This window comes from Tupaia chinensis, unplaced genomic scaffold (assembly GCF_000334495.1).
Source record: "Tupaia chinensis unplaced genomic scaffold, TupChi_1.0 Scaffold139962_1, whole genome shotgun sequence".
NCBI lineage: Eukaryota > Metazoa > Chordata > Mammalia > Scandentia > Tupaiidae > Tupaia > Tupaia belangeri.
The window spans coordinates 222,239-239,291 of NW_006199840.1; the positions used below are offsets into that span (position 1 = coordinate 222,239).

General features: G+C 39.1%; 1 protein-coding gene across 7 annotated transcripts in view; it reads left to right on the plus strand.

Moving 5' to 3' along the window:
- The window catches only part of PHF8 (PHD finger protein 8), a 182,529-nt gene that overhangs the window by 110,944 nt on the left and 54,532 nt on the right, over nt 1–17,053 (plus strand). For 4 of the 7 annotated variants that reach the window (XM_006162417.3, XM_006162416.3, XM_006162418.3 and 1 more), the window contains exons 9-14: nt 3,649–3,736; nt 4,096–4,202; nt 6,067–6,158; nt 9,875–9,964; nt 12,073–12,375; nt 13,221–13,324. In XM_006162417.3, coding sequence (XP_006162479.1) covers nt 3,649–3,736; nt 4,096–4,202; nt 6,067–6,158; nt 9,875–9,964; nt 12,073–12,375; nt 13,221–13,324 — 784 coding nt within the window. The remainder of the gene's footprint in view (nt 1–3,648; nt 3,737–4,095; nt 4,203–6,066; nt 6,159–9,874; nt 9,965–12,072; nt 12,376–13,220; nt 13,325–17,053) is intronic. The other 3 variants (XM_006162419.3, XM_006162420.3, XM_014593236.2) reach the window with 2 other exon arrangements.

Below are 17,053 nucleotides of genomic sequence, written 5' to 3' on the forward strand. Positions count from 1 at the left end.
GGTCAACTACATGGGAGTCCAGCGACATAGCCATTACGCTAACTGCTGGTCCCAGGTATTTTTCAGTCTTAAAATTTCCATTTTTTTCTTATATCTTCTCTTTCTTTGCAGATACTTTCTTTACTGAAAAAAATGCTATTTTCTTTTTTTGTTTCAAACATGTTTGTGATTGCTCATTAAAGTATTTTATGATGATTCTTTTGACATTTTTGTCATATAATTCTACTGTCTGTTTCTATTCAAAAATTATGTAATGTAATTTTAAGTCTTAAAATTTCCATTTTTTTCTTATATCTTCTCTTTCTTTGCAGATACTTTCTTTACTGAAAAAAATGCTATTTTCTTTTTTTGTTTCAAACATGTTTGTGATTGCTCATTAAAGTATTTTATGATGATTCTTTTGACATTTTTGTCATATAATTCTACTGTCTGTTTCTATTCAAAAATTATGTAATGTAATTTTAAATTTTCTATTCTGCTGCACAGGTGTGTTTGCCTTTTTGGTATCATTGATTTGATTAATTTTTTCCTCTTTAAATATTTATTGTAATTTATGATTTATATGTAATCATTATACATCTTTGTAGACTGATTACATTGGTTTTAAAGAATATTTAATACATGATAAGACAAGACATCTACTCTGACCCCACTTTCTACCCCCAGTTGTTTCCCTCTTTCGTAGTTTTCTGTTCCCAGGCTTTAGTCACCCATCCTTGAATCCTTTGCCAGGTCTAACATAATGTCTTTTCTATACTGGGTACTTAGAAACTGCTTGATTAATTGAATTTGTGTACCAGAGGTTTGAGTTAGATTAATTCACATCTTGGTAGAACTGCCCACATACTGGGCATGGTCTCCTTAGTTCTGTGAGTACTTAGTTTCCACTCTGTGCCCTAGTATTGGAGTAGATGATAAGGAAAAAAATTGAAAAGTCATTTTAGCATAATATTCTAGCCACAATTGCACCAACAGAGGGGTTCACTGGAAGTTTTCGAAATACAGACAACAACACTAGCCAAACGCTCTTCTCAGAGGACTAACACCTGAAGAGTAAGTAGGGGTTGACCAAGGGGAAAAAAGGCAGGAAAGGTATTTCAGACATAGGGAAAGGTATAAGCAAACCAAGGTTATGTAAAGCAGTTTATAGCTACTAGACCCTTTAGAGAAAGGACTGGGGTCAGATGAAGCTGAAAAGATAGACAGTCTGAACTTACCCCAGAGGCGAGTAGGAGTCATTTCAGTTTATTTGTTTATTTAATTTCTTTTTTTAAGTTCTTTCTATCTTGAGAGAGAGGAAACCTCCCTCCCCCCACAACAGATTCTTCACACCATGTCCTATCTAGAGCCTCAGCCAGTCTGGATTATGTACACCTGCCCTGGGTATATTGGGAAGTCTCTGGACACAAAGCCAGGACCTTCCCATGTGGGTCCAGTATTGTCAAACATTGTGTTATTGATATGCCACTGTCTGGCTTTTGTTCAATTTCTAACAAAATATTTCAGATATAGCAAAAGATATAAAGAATAACATTTGTGTACTCATGAGTCAACTAAAAATATAAAATACTACAGATATATTTGAAGCCTACAATAATACCACTCCTTAATTGCATGCCTTTTCTTCTCTCTCAGCTATTTTATTAAAGTTGTGTTTATTATTCTCATGCATTATTTTTCTTCTGTTACATAGATGTGCCTCACTAAACAATATATATTATTATTTTACATGTCTTTGAATGTTATACAAATGGAATCATGTTGAATGTGTTCTCATCTTGCTTTTTTCTCTCACATTATGATTGCAAAATTTTATATTGATGCATGTAAGTGTAGTCTATGCATTTTATTTGCATTCTAGTATTCCATTGTATGAGTATATGGCTATTTATCTAGTCTTCTGAGGGTAGACATTTCATTGAAGAGTTTGAGCAGGGGATGACATGAGCAGATACATCACTTTGGATTGAATATGGAGGATAGATTAGAGATTGATATAGAGCAGTGGTTTGTACTGTGTACTCATTTATACTCTTACAAATTATTGAGGAGAGCTTTTAGTTATGTAGTTTATATTTATTAATATATGCCATATAAAATAAAACTGAAAACTTAAAAATATTTTTTAGTTCATTGATAAATAATAAATCCATTGCATATTACCATAAATAACTTTATTTCTGGAAAAATAACTTTTTATTTTAAAGTTTGTTTATCAGTTTCTTCTGAGACAGTAAGATCTTCTGAGGGTAGACATTTCATTGAAGAGTTTGAGCAGGGGATGACATGAGCAGATACATCACTTTGGATTGAATATGGAGGATAGATTAGAGATTGATATAGAGCAGTGGTTTGTACTGTGTACTCATTTATACTCTTACAAATTATTGAGGAGAGCTTTTAGTTATGTAGTTTATATTTATTAATATATGCCATATAAAATAAAACTGAAAACTTAAAAATATTTTTTAGTTCATTGATAAATAATAAATCCATTGCATATTACCATAAATAACTTTATTTCTGGAAAAATAACTTTTTATTTTAAAGTTTGTTTATCAGTTTCTTCTGAGACAGTAAGAGAGGCACTACCAACAATGTCTTCATGCTATGATCCACCACCAGCCTTAGTGAGCCTGGATCATAGGCACATGTATGCCTGGTAGGCTCAGGGATGTCCTAGGATGTGAACTCATGTGAGCCCAGTTGTGTTACTGCTGTGCCACTCCCTGGCCCCAAAAATAACTTGTTTTCAAAACAAAAACATTTAGTTCGAAGAGTGACATTTTTGCAAGTTTCTTTCATGTTTGGGTTAGTAAAAAATGGCTGAAATCTCACATCTGTTTTTGTATTCAGTCTGTGTGATATTATGTCATGTACCCTCTGAAGAATTCCATTGTGCACTCAAGAGAATGAGGGTGAAAAGGGCCAAGAATGTCCTAATGTTATTGTGAACATAGTTTTGGCCTTTTATATTTTCTGAGAGTCTCAGGCAGCCCAAGTGTTCGCTAGACTGCACCAAGTATTCCCTGACTGAAAATAGCCAGAGTTGAGGGACCAATTTGGAGACTGTTTCTGTAACCTAGTTGAGAGCTAATGAGGAGTCTGAACCAAGGTAGGGTGGATGGATGGAGAAGGGGAGCTGAATATAAGAGGGACTTTAGAAAAATCAGAAGGTTACGGGAGGAGGTAACAGAGTCAAGGGAAAAGGGATAATAGAGTTCCAGCTGGGTATGTGCGTCACAATCAAACTGTGAAATAGATATTTAGCTCTAGGAAATGACCAAGAACCCAAGCCTATCCCACACAAAAGCTCTTTATATTTTATGTTGAGTAGAGTTAGAGTAGGTGTAGCAAGGAAGTGATGCCTTTCTTAGAGATAAGAGAGAGAATGGGCAAGACAACAAAACTTTGACATGGAAAAGGAGAGAAGTGGAAGAAGTTAATTAACTCCATAGGTTTGTCCAGTTACAATGATGTCAAACTAGACTAGGTTCAGTTTTGGGCTAGTGGAAGAGCTAAGAATGTTCTGAGTCACTGCCAGGCTAACTGATCTTAAGTGGTTGGGGTGGAACTGAACAGGCAGTGGAGTTGTCCAGAGGAAGGAAGGCCCTCTCCTAGCTGTGATTTTTACCTGTTCCACTACAGGGTGGATTCATGCTGTGTTGACCCCTGTGGACTGCCTTGCCTTTGGAGGGAACTTCTTACACAGCCTTAACATCGAAATGCAGCTCAAGTGAGTCCTGAAGCTGTGGTGATCCTGAGTTGGCCATTCCATTTCTGTCTGCTAGAGTCCTTGGGCTTCCCTTATGTGTGTAGCATAGAAAGAGATGAGATGATCAGAAAGGAATGGATCCTGGTTCCTGATGTGATGTTCAGTTTCAAGACTAATACCTTTTCCTCACTTAGTAGTTATGTGACTTTGAGCAAGTCATATAACCTTTGAGCCCAAAGTTTACTACTTTATAAAGTAGGGCTTTACAGGGTTATTGTGAGGATTAGAAATAATGCATACAAAGCATCTAGAATAATACCTGATGCGTACTAAGTGCTCAAAAAATGGATTGTTATTGTTGTTATGCCTCCTCCTTTTAGAGCCTATGAGATTGAGAAGCGGCTGAGCACAGCAGACCTCTTCAAGTTCCCCAATTTTGAGACCATCTGTTGGTATGTGGGAAAGCACATCCTGGACATCTTTCGAGGTATGGGTCCTTTTGCCAGCTGTCTCTTTTCCCTCAGTATGTGTGTATATGTGTCTAACTACTGACTCAGTCAAGAGATAGTACTGCTCCATCACCATAAAGATCCTCTCTGTATGCATATCAAGACATCATATTGTATATCTTAAGTATATGCAATAAAAAAAGAAAGTGACAGTCTCCCTAGTGCTACTGCTTAATAGTTTCACCTGTTTTTTTCTTTCCTATACCATCCATAACTTCCAAAAACCACTAATCTGTTTTCTTTCTCTTTAATTTTGTCACTTCTTGAATATTATATAGGGCCAGTTGGTGGTGTGCTGGTTAAGGCAACTAGATGCCACATGGCTGACTGTGGTTTGAGTCCTGGATCCAGTGGCATGAAAAATACACCGGGCATGTGTACATGCATGCCCAAAATCCCAAAAGGATTGAGAAATGGAGGAGAAGGGATTGTACTGTGGCCATCTCCCGTGGCGGATGCTTTCTGATTCTCCCTCTTTTTCTCTCTGACTCTCTATGGCAAGCAAACATGCCCTATGGCAAATTAAAAAAAAAAGAATATTCTATAAATGGAATCACATGATGTGTGACCTTTTAAAATTCACTCTTATGGTACCAGCAGATGGTGTAATGGTTATGTCACTGGTCTCTTACATAGTCAACCACAGATCAAATTCCAGACTCGGCAGCTTAAACTAATGTCGGGCATGTGTGCATGCATGCCCAAAATCCCAAGGGGAGAATGGAGGAGAAGAAATTGTGTTTGATCATCCCCATTGGGGGGTGATTTCTCACTTTCTGTCTGTTTATCTCTCTGGTGAGTGAGCTTGCCCTATAGCAAAAATCTCTCTCTCAAAAAAAAAAAGATTCACTTAGCATAATGTATGCAGGACAGGGATTTTAACCTTTTTATTTAGCAAAGGTGGCTGAGAAAATGGAATCACAGTGAAATTGTTTCTGTTTCCTGCCAGTGAAGATAAAAATTGTTTCAGAGTTCCCTAGATTTACTTTCTATGGGGATAAAGCCCAGTCTGACCATCCTGGTATCATGTCGTTGCTGGGTATCAGCACAGATTGAAGCCACCTTGCTGAATTTTCTCTTTCCTGGTCTGCTTTGAGCTAGAGCAAATCCCTTGCTCAGGCTTAGGACTCTTCAAGGTGACCTGGACTGGAGAAATCAGTATTTTAGAGTTACAAAGAACCTCAGAGACCAGTGAGTACAATCTTCTACCCTACCCAGTACCTCAAGCCCTCATTCTGCCAACCAGACAGACTGACACTTAAGTGTTCAATCAGATGCTGATAATTAACTGCTATTCACCTCTTTGAATAACTCAGGTCAGTAGAAGATTCTTTTCAGAGCCTAAATCTGCTTGTTTATAATAGCCTTCCCTTGAACTAAGATAGAACACAGCTAATTCATCTTCTACCTTAATGGCCCTTCATATGTGTATAGGTGGTAGTCATGGTCCTCTTGAGTATTCTCATTCTGAAACCCAAGAGGCAGTATAGTGAATGGAGGGAGGGAGCAAATTTAGATTCAAATAGACATGGTTTGGTCTTGGCCCTGGTACTTACTAGATGTGTGCCTTTGGTCAAGACTTTTTCTCTCTTTGAGTCTCAATTTCCTGAACAATAAAATGAAAATAATAATAATACCTGATTATAGGATAGGTATAAGGATTAAATGATATAATAGATGTCATATGTCTTGCACATAAATGAACATTATTGGTAGAACTGAGATCTGGAGTTTTGCTCAGAATCCTGAGCATTTTCTCTGGTTGCCTGACCAAGGTAACAGGTCCTTCATTTCCCTGCATGGCTTTGCTGACAATCTAATTTCTCCTCTTTCCTCCTTTAGGTTTGCGAGAGAACAGGAGACACCCTGCCTCCTACCTGGTCCATGGTGGCAAAGCCCTGAACTTGGCCTTTAGAGCCTGGACAAGGAAAGAAGTAATGTGCTTATTACTCTTTCTCTTCTAGGTTCTGCCCTCTACAGGGACTGGCTTTGGGTGGATTCTTGGGGAGGAGAAGAGACCAGAGAGGCTTATGGCCTTCTGGGTGTAGAAGACTGGGCTAGGATTCTTTGGATTATGTTTTCAAACCTTCCTTTCTGCTTATGAAAGGTTTACTCTAGATAATTAGAAAAAATACTGGAGTATAAAGAGGGAAAAACATCACCAATAATTGTAACACTAAGGGAACTAATGTTAACTTGTGGATATATTTCTTTCTAGTTGTTTTTTTAAGTCTTGTTTTGTTTTTAAGGTTTTTGCCATAGGACACATGTGCTTGCTGGAGAGATGAGAGATATAGTGAAAGAGAAAGTGAGAAATCACCACCCCCTGGGGGGGAGGGTGGCCATTCTGTAATCCCTTATCTTTTATTCTCCTGGGATTTGGGACACGCATGCACACATGCCCAATGTGACTTTCAAGTCACCAGGTTCAGAACGCTAACCCAGTTAGCCAGGTGAGAATCCAGTGCCTTAATTACCACACCACCCTTTCTTCTGGTCTTTTTTTAATGTGTATTTAAAAAATATAATTGCAAGGCCAGCTCTGTAGCCTGGTGGGTAAGATAACTGGTTCCCACATGCCTGGTGAGTGTTTTGTGTCCCTGCTCCACTGACTTGAAAATACACCAGTCTTGGGGACCAGCAGGTGGCATGGTGGTTAAGGTGCTGGACACTCCCACATGGCAGACCACGGTTCAAGTCCTGGACCTGGTAGCTTGCTTTCTCACTTTCTCTCTCTCTCTCTGGTCAAATTAAAATGAATGAATGAATAAATAAAATTAAATAAAATAAATCTTTAAAAAAAAAAAAGAAAGAAAGAAAATACACCAGTCATGTGTCCATGCACGCTCAAAATCCTGACCAGGATGGAGAAATGAAGAGATTATGGTGTGATGACACCTCTTCTTTCTTCCCGTCTCTGTGTCTCTGTCTCTCTGACAAGTGCATGTGTCCTCTGGCAAAAACAAACAAACAAACAAAAAACCAAAGTAAAATGAAACATAATTACCATCATACTATTAGGGATCTTTAAAAAGTTCATGGAAAAAATATGTGAAAAAACAGCATGAATTCAAAATTTCACACTGGAAAAAAAATGTGTACTTTAATTGCAATGTTTTTCATAAACTTTTCGAAATACCCTTGTATGTATCCAATTTTGTATCTGAGTCTTTTGGTTTATCTTAACTTTCCTGTGTTACCAAAGTTCTACATAAATAATAGTTACATGATATTCTTTTGAGATGATAGACTATCCTTATCACTTGCTTATTCTTACTTCTTAATTATTATTATTATATATTTTTTACCATAGGGCATAGACACTTACCAGAGAAAGCCAGAGAGAGGGAAAGTGAGAAATCACCCCACAATGGGGATGGCCATGCCTCAATTCCTTCTCCTCCATTCTCCTCTTGGGATTTTGGGCACACATGTACCTATGCCCAATGTGATTTTCAAGCTGCCAGGTCTGGAATTTAAACTGTGGTCAGCTGTGTGGGCGTCCAGCACCTTAACTACCATGCTACTTGTTGGCCCCTCTTCTTTTTTCACTTGTCTGAGCAGGCAGTTATAGAAAATCATACAGTAAATATCTGTATGAATCAGTCTTTATCCTGTATCTCTTGATTGTTTCTTCAAGGTAGATTCCTGGAAAAGCAATTATTGGATCAAAGTATATATATAAAAAAAAGTAAAGCTCTTATTGTATGCTATCAATAACTTTTTAAAAGGACTTTGCCAATATCCCTTTATTCATCTGAATACCAAATAGCTATAAAAGAGAATGAGAAAGCTTTCTATATTCTGATTTGGAAAGACCTCCAGAATTTCTCAAGTAAAGGTGCAGAACTGAGGATATAGTGTACTGCCTTTAATGTAAAGAGGGGGGGAAACTTGAATTGTACTTGCACATGCTTGTCTTTGCTTGAAGACACAGTGTAGAGGGATGCAGAAACTAATGAAAAGTGGTCCTGTAGGGGTAGGATGATGGGGTTGATGGCAGGGACCAGAGTAGGAGTGAGTTTTTTCAATATATATCTTTTTATACTGTTTGATTTTTTTTTATTTTTGGAGAGGGCACATGCACTTGCCCAAAAGATAGAGAGAGAGAGAGAGAGAGAGACAGACAGACAGACAGACAGACAGCGAGAAATCACCCCCCAGGGGGATGGCCATGCCGCAATCCCTTCTCCATTCCCCTCTCGAGATCTTGGGCACGCACGCACATACACCTGGTGTGAGTTTAAACCACCAGGTCTGGGACTCAAACCACAGTTGACTACATCGCTGGGCGTCCAGCGATGTAGCCATTACGCCATCCACTGGTCCTGTGTTTTATTTTTAAACCATAGCAATGGAATTGCCTTTTCTTTCTTCTTCTTTTTTTTTTTTTCTTTTTAGATAGATTTTTGCTAAAGGGTGCATGCGTTCACGAGAAAGACAGAGACAGACAAAAAGCAAGAACTTGCCCACCTGGGGAATGGCCACACTACAGTCCCTTCTCCTCCATTCTCTTGGACATGCACACATACACATTCCTGGTATGAGATTTAAGCTGCCGGGTCCAGGATTCAAACCATGGTTAACTACATGGGAATCCAGCGATGTTACCATTATGCCATCTCCTGGTCCATAGAATTACCTTTTCAAATGTTGAATGCTTTTGAAATTTTGCCAGAAGGTGCATGGTCTTCCTGGAGAGAGACAGGTTGGGAATGGGGAGCAAGAGAGCACATCCCCTCATGAAGAATGATCTTACCGCAGTCTCTTCTTTATTTCTCCCTCTTTTGGGGATTTTGGGCACACATGCATATGTGCCCACTGTGTTTTTCAGGCTGCTGGGTCCAGAACTTAAACTGTGCAGTCAACCTGTGGTATCTAGCTGTCTTAACCAACAGACCACCAGCTGGCCCTTTACATCTCTTACTACTGTCCCTTATTGGATATATTGCTTGCAGATATTTTCTTTTAGTTTGTGACTTATCTTTAACGAACAGAGATGGTGGCGAAGCAGAGGTCTTTTTTAAAAGGAAGTTTATATTTTCAATTAAGTTTAGTTTATCAGTTTTTTTGGTTTATATTTTTGCATCCTCTCTGAGAAATCTGCCTAATTGAAGGTCACAAAGATTTTCTTCTCTGTTCTAAAAAGTGTTTGTAGCCTTAACTGTTACATTTAGGTCTGCAATTCATTTTGAGTTTTTTTTTTTTTTCTTTTAAGAGAGATTTTTGCCATAGGGCATCTGCACTCGCAGGAAAGAAAGAGAGAGAAAGTGAGAAATCACCCCCCACGGGGGATGGCTACACTCCAGTCCCTTCTCTTCTAGGTATTTTGGGCATGCATGCACACACACCCAGCATGAATTTCAAGCCACTGGGTCCAGGGCTCAAACTGTAGTTGGCCATGTGTGAGTCCAGCACCTTAACCACCATGCCATCTACTGGCCCCATTTTGAGTTTTTTTATGTGTGTGCGTGTGCATGTATGTGGTGCAAAATAAGGTTGGAGGTTCTTTTTTGTTTTTCATATGGGTATCCAATTGGTCTAGTCCTACTTCTTTAAAAGATTACCCTTTCTCCATTGAATTGTCTTGGCATGAAAATCAGTTGTCCTTTTATATGTGGGTCTATTCTTCATGCCTCTCATTTAACAGGCTCTGCCAGACCATGAGGATGAGATCCCGGAGACAGTGCGGACCGTACAACTCATTAAAGATCTTGCTAGGGAGATCCGCCTGGTGGAAGTAAGGAGCATGGGGAAGGGAAGGCATTTGGGAAGGACTTGAGGCTCAAGTGACAGATCAGACTGCTTTGCGTGGCATGAAAGTCCAGGGGAAGAGTTGGAAAGACCCCACCAAGGACTCTATTTATTTATTCAGTCATTCATGCAAATAATTACTATGTACTTCAAGTGTGCCATGTATTGGGCTACTCTCTTAGGATACATAACACATGTCTGACCACAAAGAACTCTGTCTAGTAGAGGACCCCAAGCAAAATTAACTTCTCTGAACCTCAGTTTCTTCATCTGTAAAATGAGGATAATTGAACCTACTTAAAAATTATTAAAATGATTAAATACGATAATGGTTGAACACTAAGTGTAGTCCTTGGCGCACAGTAGGTGCTTGATAAATTCTGATGGTGGGTCATGGAGATGGTGGTAGTTATTAATATTTAAACTCAGCACATTCTGCAAAATGATAGTTCTCTCAGGTTTAAGATGATTACAAAGCCATGTTTCAACAGGTGGCATATACCCCAAGGCAGTAAAGTAGTAAAAGACTTAGAGAAACTTGGGTTCTGGCTCCTGCTGTGTCCCTTACCCCAAGGCAGTAAAGTAGTAAAAGACTTAGAGAAACTTGGGTTCTGGCTCCTGCTATGTCCCTTGCAAGCCTTTCAGATCCTGAGATTTCTCCATCTGTCAATTGGAACGTACCTTTCAGTTTTGTTAGTATTAAAAGTTAATATATGTAGAGCCCCTCACATAGTGCCTGGCAGAGTAAGTACTCAATAAATGTAAGTCATTGTTATTAATAGATTTTGCCACAAAGAGAGAACTTGGTGTGGGCTGGTGAAGTAGCAGAGGCACCAGAGTATTGGACTTGAGGACATTTGAACTTTCCTTTAACTCAAAAGCTATAAGGTTACTTTAAGTTCCCAGGATTATACATTCATCTTGAAGCATGGTCAGAGTGAGCTTCTGGGAAATTGAGCTTCTAGCCTCACTGCAGCATTAAGTTTAACTGCCTACACCATAGCTCGAAGTGTCCACCTCCTACCTTATTTTTCTCCACTCCCATCTGTCAAAATCTTTGTGGATTTAAAAAGCCTACCTTCAGGACCAGCAGGTAGGATAGTGTTTAAGGTGTTGGACTCCCACATGGCTGACCGTGGTTCAGATCTCAGACCTGGCAGCTTGAAAATCACGCCGGACGCATATGTGTGCATGCCCAAAATCTTGAGAGGAGGATGGAGAAGAGATTGCTGCGTGGCCACCCCCCAGGGGGGTGATTTCTTACTTTCTCTCTGGCGAGCACATGCACCTTATAACAAAAGTCTCAAAATTTTTTAAAAAAACCTAAAACCTACATTTCTCCAACTCTACCCATTTAGGCCAATCTTAGGCTGGTTGGAAGAGGACTTAGGTTATACCTAGTCTGTTGGCTTTCAAATGTTTTAAAGTAATAGAATCCTTTTCTTTTTTTTTTTTTCCAAATGAGATCTTATATGGAAGCTCACTGTTTGTGACAAATGAAAGCATAGCTGCTTTGAGTAGGATGAAAGAGGCCTAAGGCTCTACTTGTTCCTCTCATCTACCTTCCACCTACTTTCTGTCTCCAGCATTTCTTCTAAGAAGCTCAAAGAAGCCACAGAATATCTTTGAAAATCACCTTTGCAGTCTAATCCTTTGATTTTATAGCTATGCAAACAGAGTCCTGGAGAACTCAGATAACTTTCCTGAGGTCCCAAAGCTAGCTAACAGGAGAATTAGGACTCTAGCCTTTCTGCATCTCTCAAATCTTACAGCCCTGAGAGTTTGAACCACACAATTAGTACTTGATTATTTTCTTCCTCATGTCAGCTACTCTTGGAGTCTTTTCTCTCCAATTTTAACAGTATTGCTGGGCTTTTCCTCTGCTCGTCTTCTCTTTATTCATCAGTGTTTGGGTAAAGAAATGCCACCCAGTAAGTTATCAATGACTTATGCATAAACTAGGGTGTGCATATGTGGAACATTTGTAAGCCACTTTTATGGCAATACCACCAATACCAGGAACAGAGCTCTGCTCTTATGTAGAGAGAACCCTTGAGTAAGCTCTAACCCCCTCATGTACTAACGCTCTTATAGGACATCTTCCAACAGAACGTTGGGAAGACGAGCAATATCTTTGGGCTGCAGAGGATCTTCCCAGCTGGCTCCATTCCCTTAACCAGGCCAGCCCATTCCACTTCAGTATCCATGTCCATGCTGTCATTATCCTCCAAAAGTGGTTCAAAGAAGAAAGGCCTGAAGCCCAAGGAACTCTTCAAGAAGGCAGAGCAAAAGGGCAAGGAGAGTTCAGCCTTGGGGCCTGCTGGCCAGTTGAGCTATAATCTCATGGATACATACAATCATCAGGCACTGAAGACAGGCCCTTCCCAGAAAGCAAAGGTGGGTGCTGGCCCATGGGTTCAGCCTAAGCCTTATGGGTCCCTTGGAAGAGCAAGGTTTCAAAAGGACAGATTATCCTGTTTTTCTCCCACTTCCCTTAGGGCTACTGGTGTTAGACTACCAGTCCCACTCATTTACTAAGCATTTATTGAGACCTTTTCTATGCTGGGCACTGTGATAGGTGCTGTGGTTGTAATTCAAGAAGCTAACAGGCTAGTGAGAAAGATAGACATGAAAACAAATGAGTGCAACAAAGTGTTGTGGTTGCCACAGGTCAAGAGTGTGTATGAGATCCTGAGACACAGAGGAGGGTTGCTTCTATTGGGTCATCAGAAAAGTCATGCATTTTTTGTTTTTCTGTGCAAAAATGTGTCATGACTTCTGACTACCCAATATCTGGGTAGGAAAGCTGCTCAGGAACTCTTCAGAACCCATGACACTTGAGCTGAATCTTGGAATACTGGAATGGGAAAGAGATTTGAGAACATTGTATATCAGTGTCATGTTGGAATCTTGAACAGGTCCTTGAGAAAAGTTCTCCCCCAGTTCTCTTCCTTGCTTCAAGATTGTGGTTTCCCCCATGGTTATCTGAAGATGTCCCTCCTTTCTTAGGGAACATGTTTCAGAAGTTTGATGGGTGTCCCCTTAACTGACCACACTTTCTCAATCTCCTGTTCCTGTGATCAGTGGGAGTAAGGTTGGAGTTGGGGGGCAGAGTATAGTAGGAGGCCTTGGTACAGGTGGTTTCACAGTGAGCTCTACCAGTGAAACCAGAGGGAACTGGATATCCAGATTTTCACGTGAGAGTCCCAGAGAGGTGACAACTGAGCCTCCTCCTCCTGCAGTTCAACATCACTGGCACCTGCTTGAATGACTCAGATGATGATTCACCAGATGTGGACCTTGATGGGAATGAGAGCCCGCTGGCCCTGTTGATGCCTAATGGCAGGTGAGGTGGGAAGAAGCAGCAAAAATAATGGGACTCTTGGTGACAATATGTCAGTAAGACAGGGCATGGAATTGGGATCTTGGGGTTGGGGCATGGACTGGGTAAGGACTGTAGTTAGGGTGATCAAATAATACTGCCTAGTTTAGGAAACCATTGTAGTATTGGGGGTGGGTAGTGAAAAGGAGTGGAATCTACTTAATAATCCTGGGAAAGATCTTGTGTAAGGTCTAGACATTTCAGCAAGTCAATGGGTCAGGATCACTGGCAGAAGTAAGAGGTAATATAGAATACTGTTTAAAAGCATTAGTGAGATCTATCTATCTATCTATCTATCTATCTATCTACACCTTTTGACTTGTGATTTGAATTTAAGGATTTAGTTTACACCAATACTTGCACAAATGTGTAAAGAGAAATGTTCAGAGTTCATCACATCGTTTATTATAGTAATTGGAAACATCCATTTGTTCATCAATAAGGGTTGGATAAATGAATTATAGTATATCTATAGAATGGAATATTATGTATTAATAGTTGTTAAAAAGAATGTGACAAATATTGTTAACACAGATATCTAAGATAAAAATCATGTTATAAAGTTATATAGTAGTATTTTTATTTTTTTTTAAAAAGGAAAAGGAATGTGTACATACTTTGTTTTTGCATATGTAAATAAGCAATATAAAGAATTTTCACTTGATTTTTAATTTGTTTGAAGAAATTTTAAAATTCAATAAGTGTGGGGCCAGCAGATAGTATTGTGGTTAAGGTGCCAGACTCCCACATGGTTGACTGCAGCTTGAGTCCCAGAACTGGTGGCTTGAAAATCACGCACACCAGGTGTGTGTGCATGTGTACATGCCCCAAATCCTGAGAGGAGATTGGAGGGGAAGAGATTGCGGCATGGCCATCTACCCAGAGGGTGATTTCTCACTTTCTCTTTCTCTGTCTCTCTCCAGTGAGCATATTCACCCTATGGCAAAAACCTAAAAACAAACAAAAATTTCAAAAAGTGTGAAAGAACACACCATGAAAAATCTTGATCTCTCTCTTCTCTTCTTCCCCTCCCCATGGAACACCGTATCAGTGTTTCCTTCCAGAGATATTCAGTAGCATTTGAGTTTTGTACTGTAAGCAAACATTAATTTTCTTAAACTAATTTTCAAAAAAACATTTTCCAAAAGAAGAAAAAAAAAAACTGTTCACAACAGAAATCATGGGCTTAGGAATCATATAATCCTGAGTTTAAATTCTAGTTCTGGCACATATTCACTGTGTGACCTTGGCAAATTATTTAACCTGTGTAAGCCACAGTAAATTCATTATATGTATTCTCTAGGTAAAACTTACCTTAGAGTTGCTGGAGGATTAAATGAGATAGTGTATGTAAAGTGCTTATCACAGGGCCTGGTATAACATACATGTTAGTAAATAGTAGTTGTTATAATTACGGTGATGAAGATGGAGATAGAAGGTGGTGGTGATGGTTACGTGGGTATGGCCAGTAGGTAAGTAGATCATCAGAAACCTTGAAATATCTAGGGAGGCAGGGAAGGCAGTAAGGGTTATCATCTATATACTCAGAATAGTAGACATGGCCCAGCCTCTGTGGTGCAGTTGGTAGTGTGCCTGACTGCAGTGCTGGAAGCCACATGATGACCGTGGTTCAAATACCTGGTCTGGTTGGCCTGAAGTATGCTGGGTGCATGTGCAAGTGAGTGTCCAAGATCTGAGAAGACGGAAGCTCGGAGGAAGAAGATCAAAGGTGTGGCCAGACATTGTGTAGGCTGTGTCTGTCTGTTTGTCTTGTGCACACGCACACACTTTTAACACAAATGAAATAAATAAATAAATAAATAAATAAATAAAATGTTTGCAAAAACTAAAAAAAGAACACTAGACAGCAGCAGTCAAGAGTGAAGTACAGAGTGTAAACAATGTAGGAACATGCAACAAGGATAACATCAATAGCCTCTTTGTGGGAAAACATTATATTTAGATCCCAAAAGAGTGTAGTAGGTCCACATGACTGGAAAAGATAGTGAGAATAGGGCAAATTATTGAAACCAGCAGAGCTATACTTGGAGTTCAAGAGCAAGGTTACTAAAGAGTAAGATTAGAAAGACTGCTGCTGAGCATTGCCTTGGTCCAGAACTCATGGTGGGTCTCCTGGAGAGGAAAAAATGAAGTATTCAGAATATAGCCTATAATGGCAAGTGAGGATCCTAGATATTTTCCCCTCCCCACCTGTCTTTCTTAAGCTGCTTCTATTACATGCTGTAGCTGCCAGAAGCTGCTCTTAAGCGAACCTAGAGAATCAGGGTATAGAAATACTTACAAATGATACAATATTATGTCTGGGATTTTCTCCAAATTCAGTGTTTTTCAGGGAATGAAGTGTAGATGAAACAAGTTAACTGTGTGTTGATAATCATTGAAACTTAGAACTGAGTGATAGGTACATGATATTCATTATACTCTTATATTTTTATATAAGTTTGAAATTTTTTGTAATTAGAAGTTAATAAATGATCAGGGTGTAAATAGCTATCATTTATTGAGCATCTTCTCTATGTCAAGCTCTAACTTAGCTGTTTATATACATTATTTATTTGGTCTTCACAATGACCCTAATGTAAGTACTGTTATCCCCATTTTGCTATGTGAAAACCGAGACCCAGAGAACTTAATTATATTATATACCACTGGGCGTTTGCCATGTGTCAGGCCCCACATTAGCTTATTCAGTATTTTTAACAGCTCTATGAGATAGGAAACAGATCAATTTCATGACAACCAGTTCACTGGAAGGAAATTCAGTAAAATAACTATTTGCCGATTGTATCAATAAACTGATTTACCAAAAACCTTGTTTCTTTTTTATTATTTATGCGGTTTATTCTAGCAGTTTCTACTAATAATATTATTTATTTTGTGTAACAGGATTGTCTATACCACTTCTGAGCTTTTTCCATTTTCTTCATTTATATATATATCTATATATATAGATATATATATAAATGAAGAAAATGGAAAAAGCTCAGAAGTGGTATAGACAATGTGGTTAACTACATGAAAGTCCAGCAACATAGCCATTATGCCAACTGCTGATCCCAATTTTTGAAGTTTATTTATTTATTTTATGAGTGAGAGAGAGAGAGACAGGAACAGAGATAGGTAGGTACCCTTGACAAGTTCTCACCACAGTGCAATCCTCCCTGCAGCCTTCCAGCCAATCAGGATTTTGGGCATGCTCTCTCTGTTTAGGTGTATTCGGGACTCAAATATGGTACCTCCGCATATGGCTCTAGTATTTCATATCAGCACCCTACCACATACGCCACTGCAGCCAGGCCTCTCTTATGCATTTTTAACAGCTTTCTTGAGGTATAACTTATATAACATAAAATTAACCCATTTTAAGTGCAAATAGATTTCAGTGAATTTACAGAATTGTGCAACCATGACAACAATAAAGTTTTAGAACATTTCTGTCACCGCAAAAAGACCCATTTTGTCCATTGGTAGTTGGCCCTCGTGATCCTCCTCATGCCCAAGCAACCACAAATCTACTTTCTGTCTTTATAGATTTGCTTTTCCTGAACATTTCATATGGATGTAAGCATTCAGTTTGTATTTTTTTGTGTGTCTCTTTTCTTTCTTTCTTTTTTTTTTTTTTAAAGGTTTTTGCCATGGAGTGCATGTGCTCATTGGAGAGAGACTGAGATG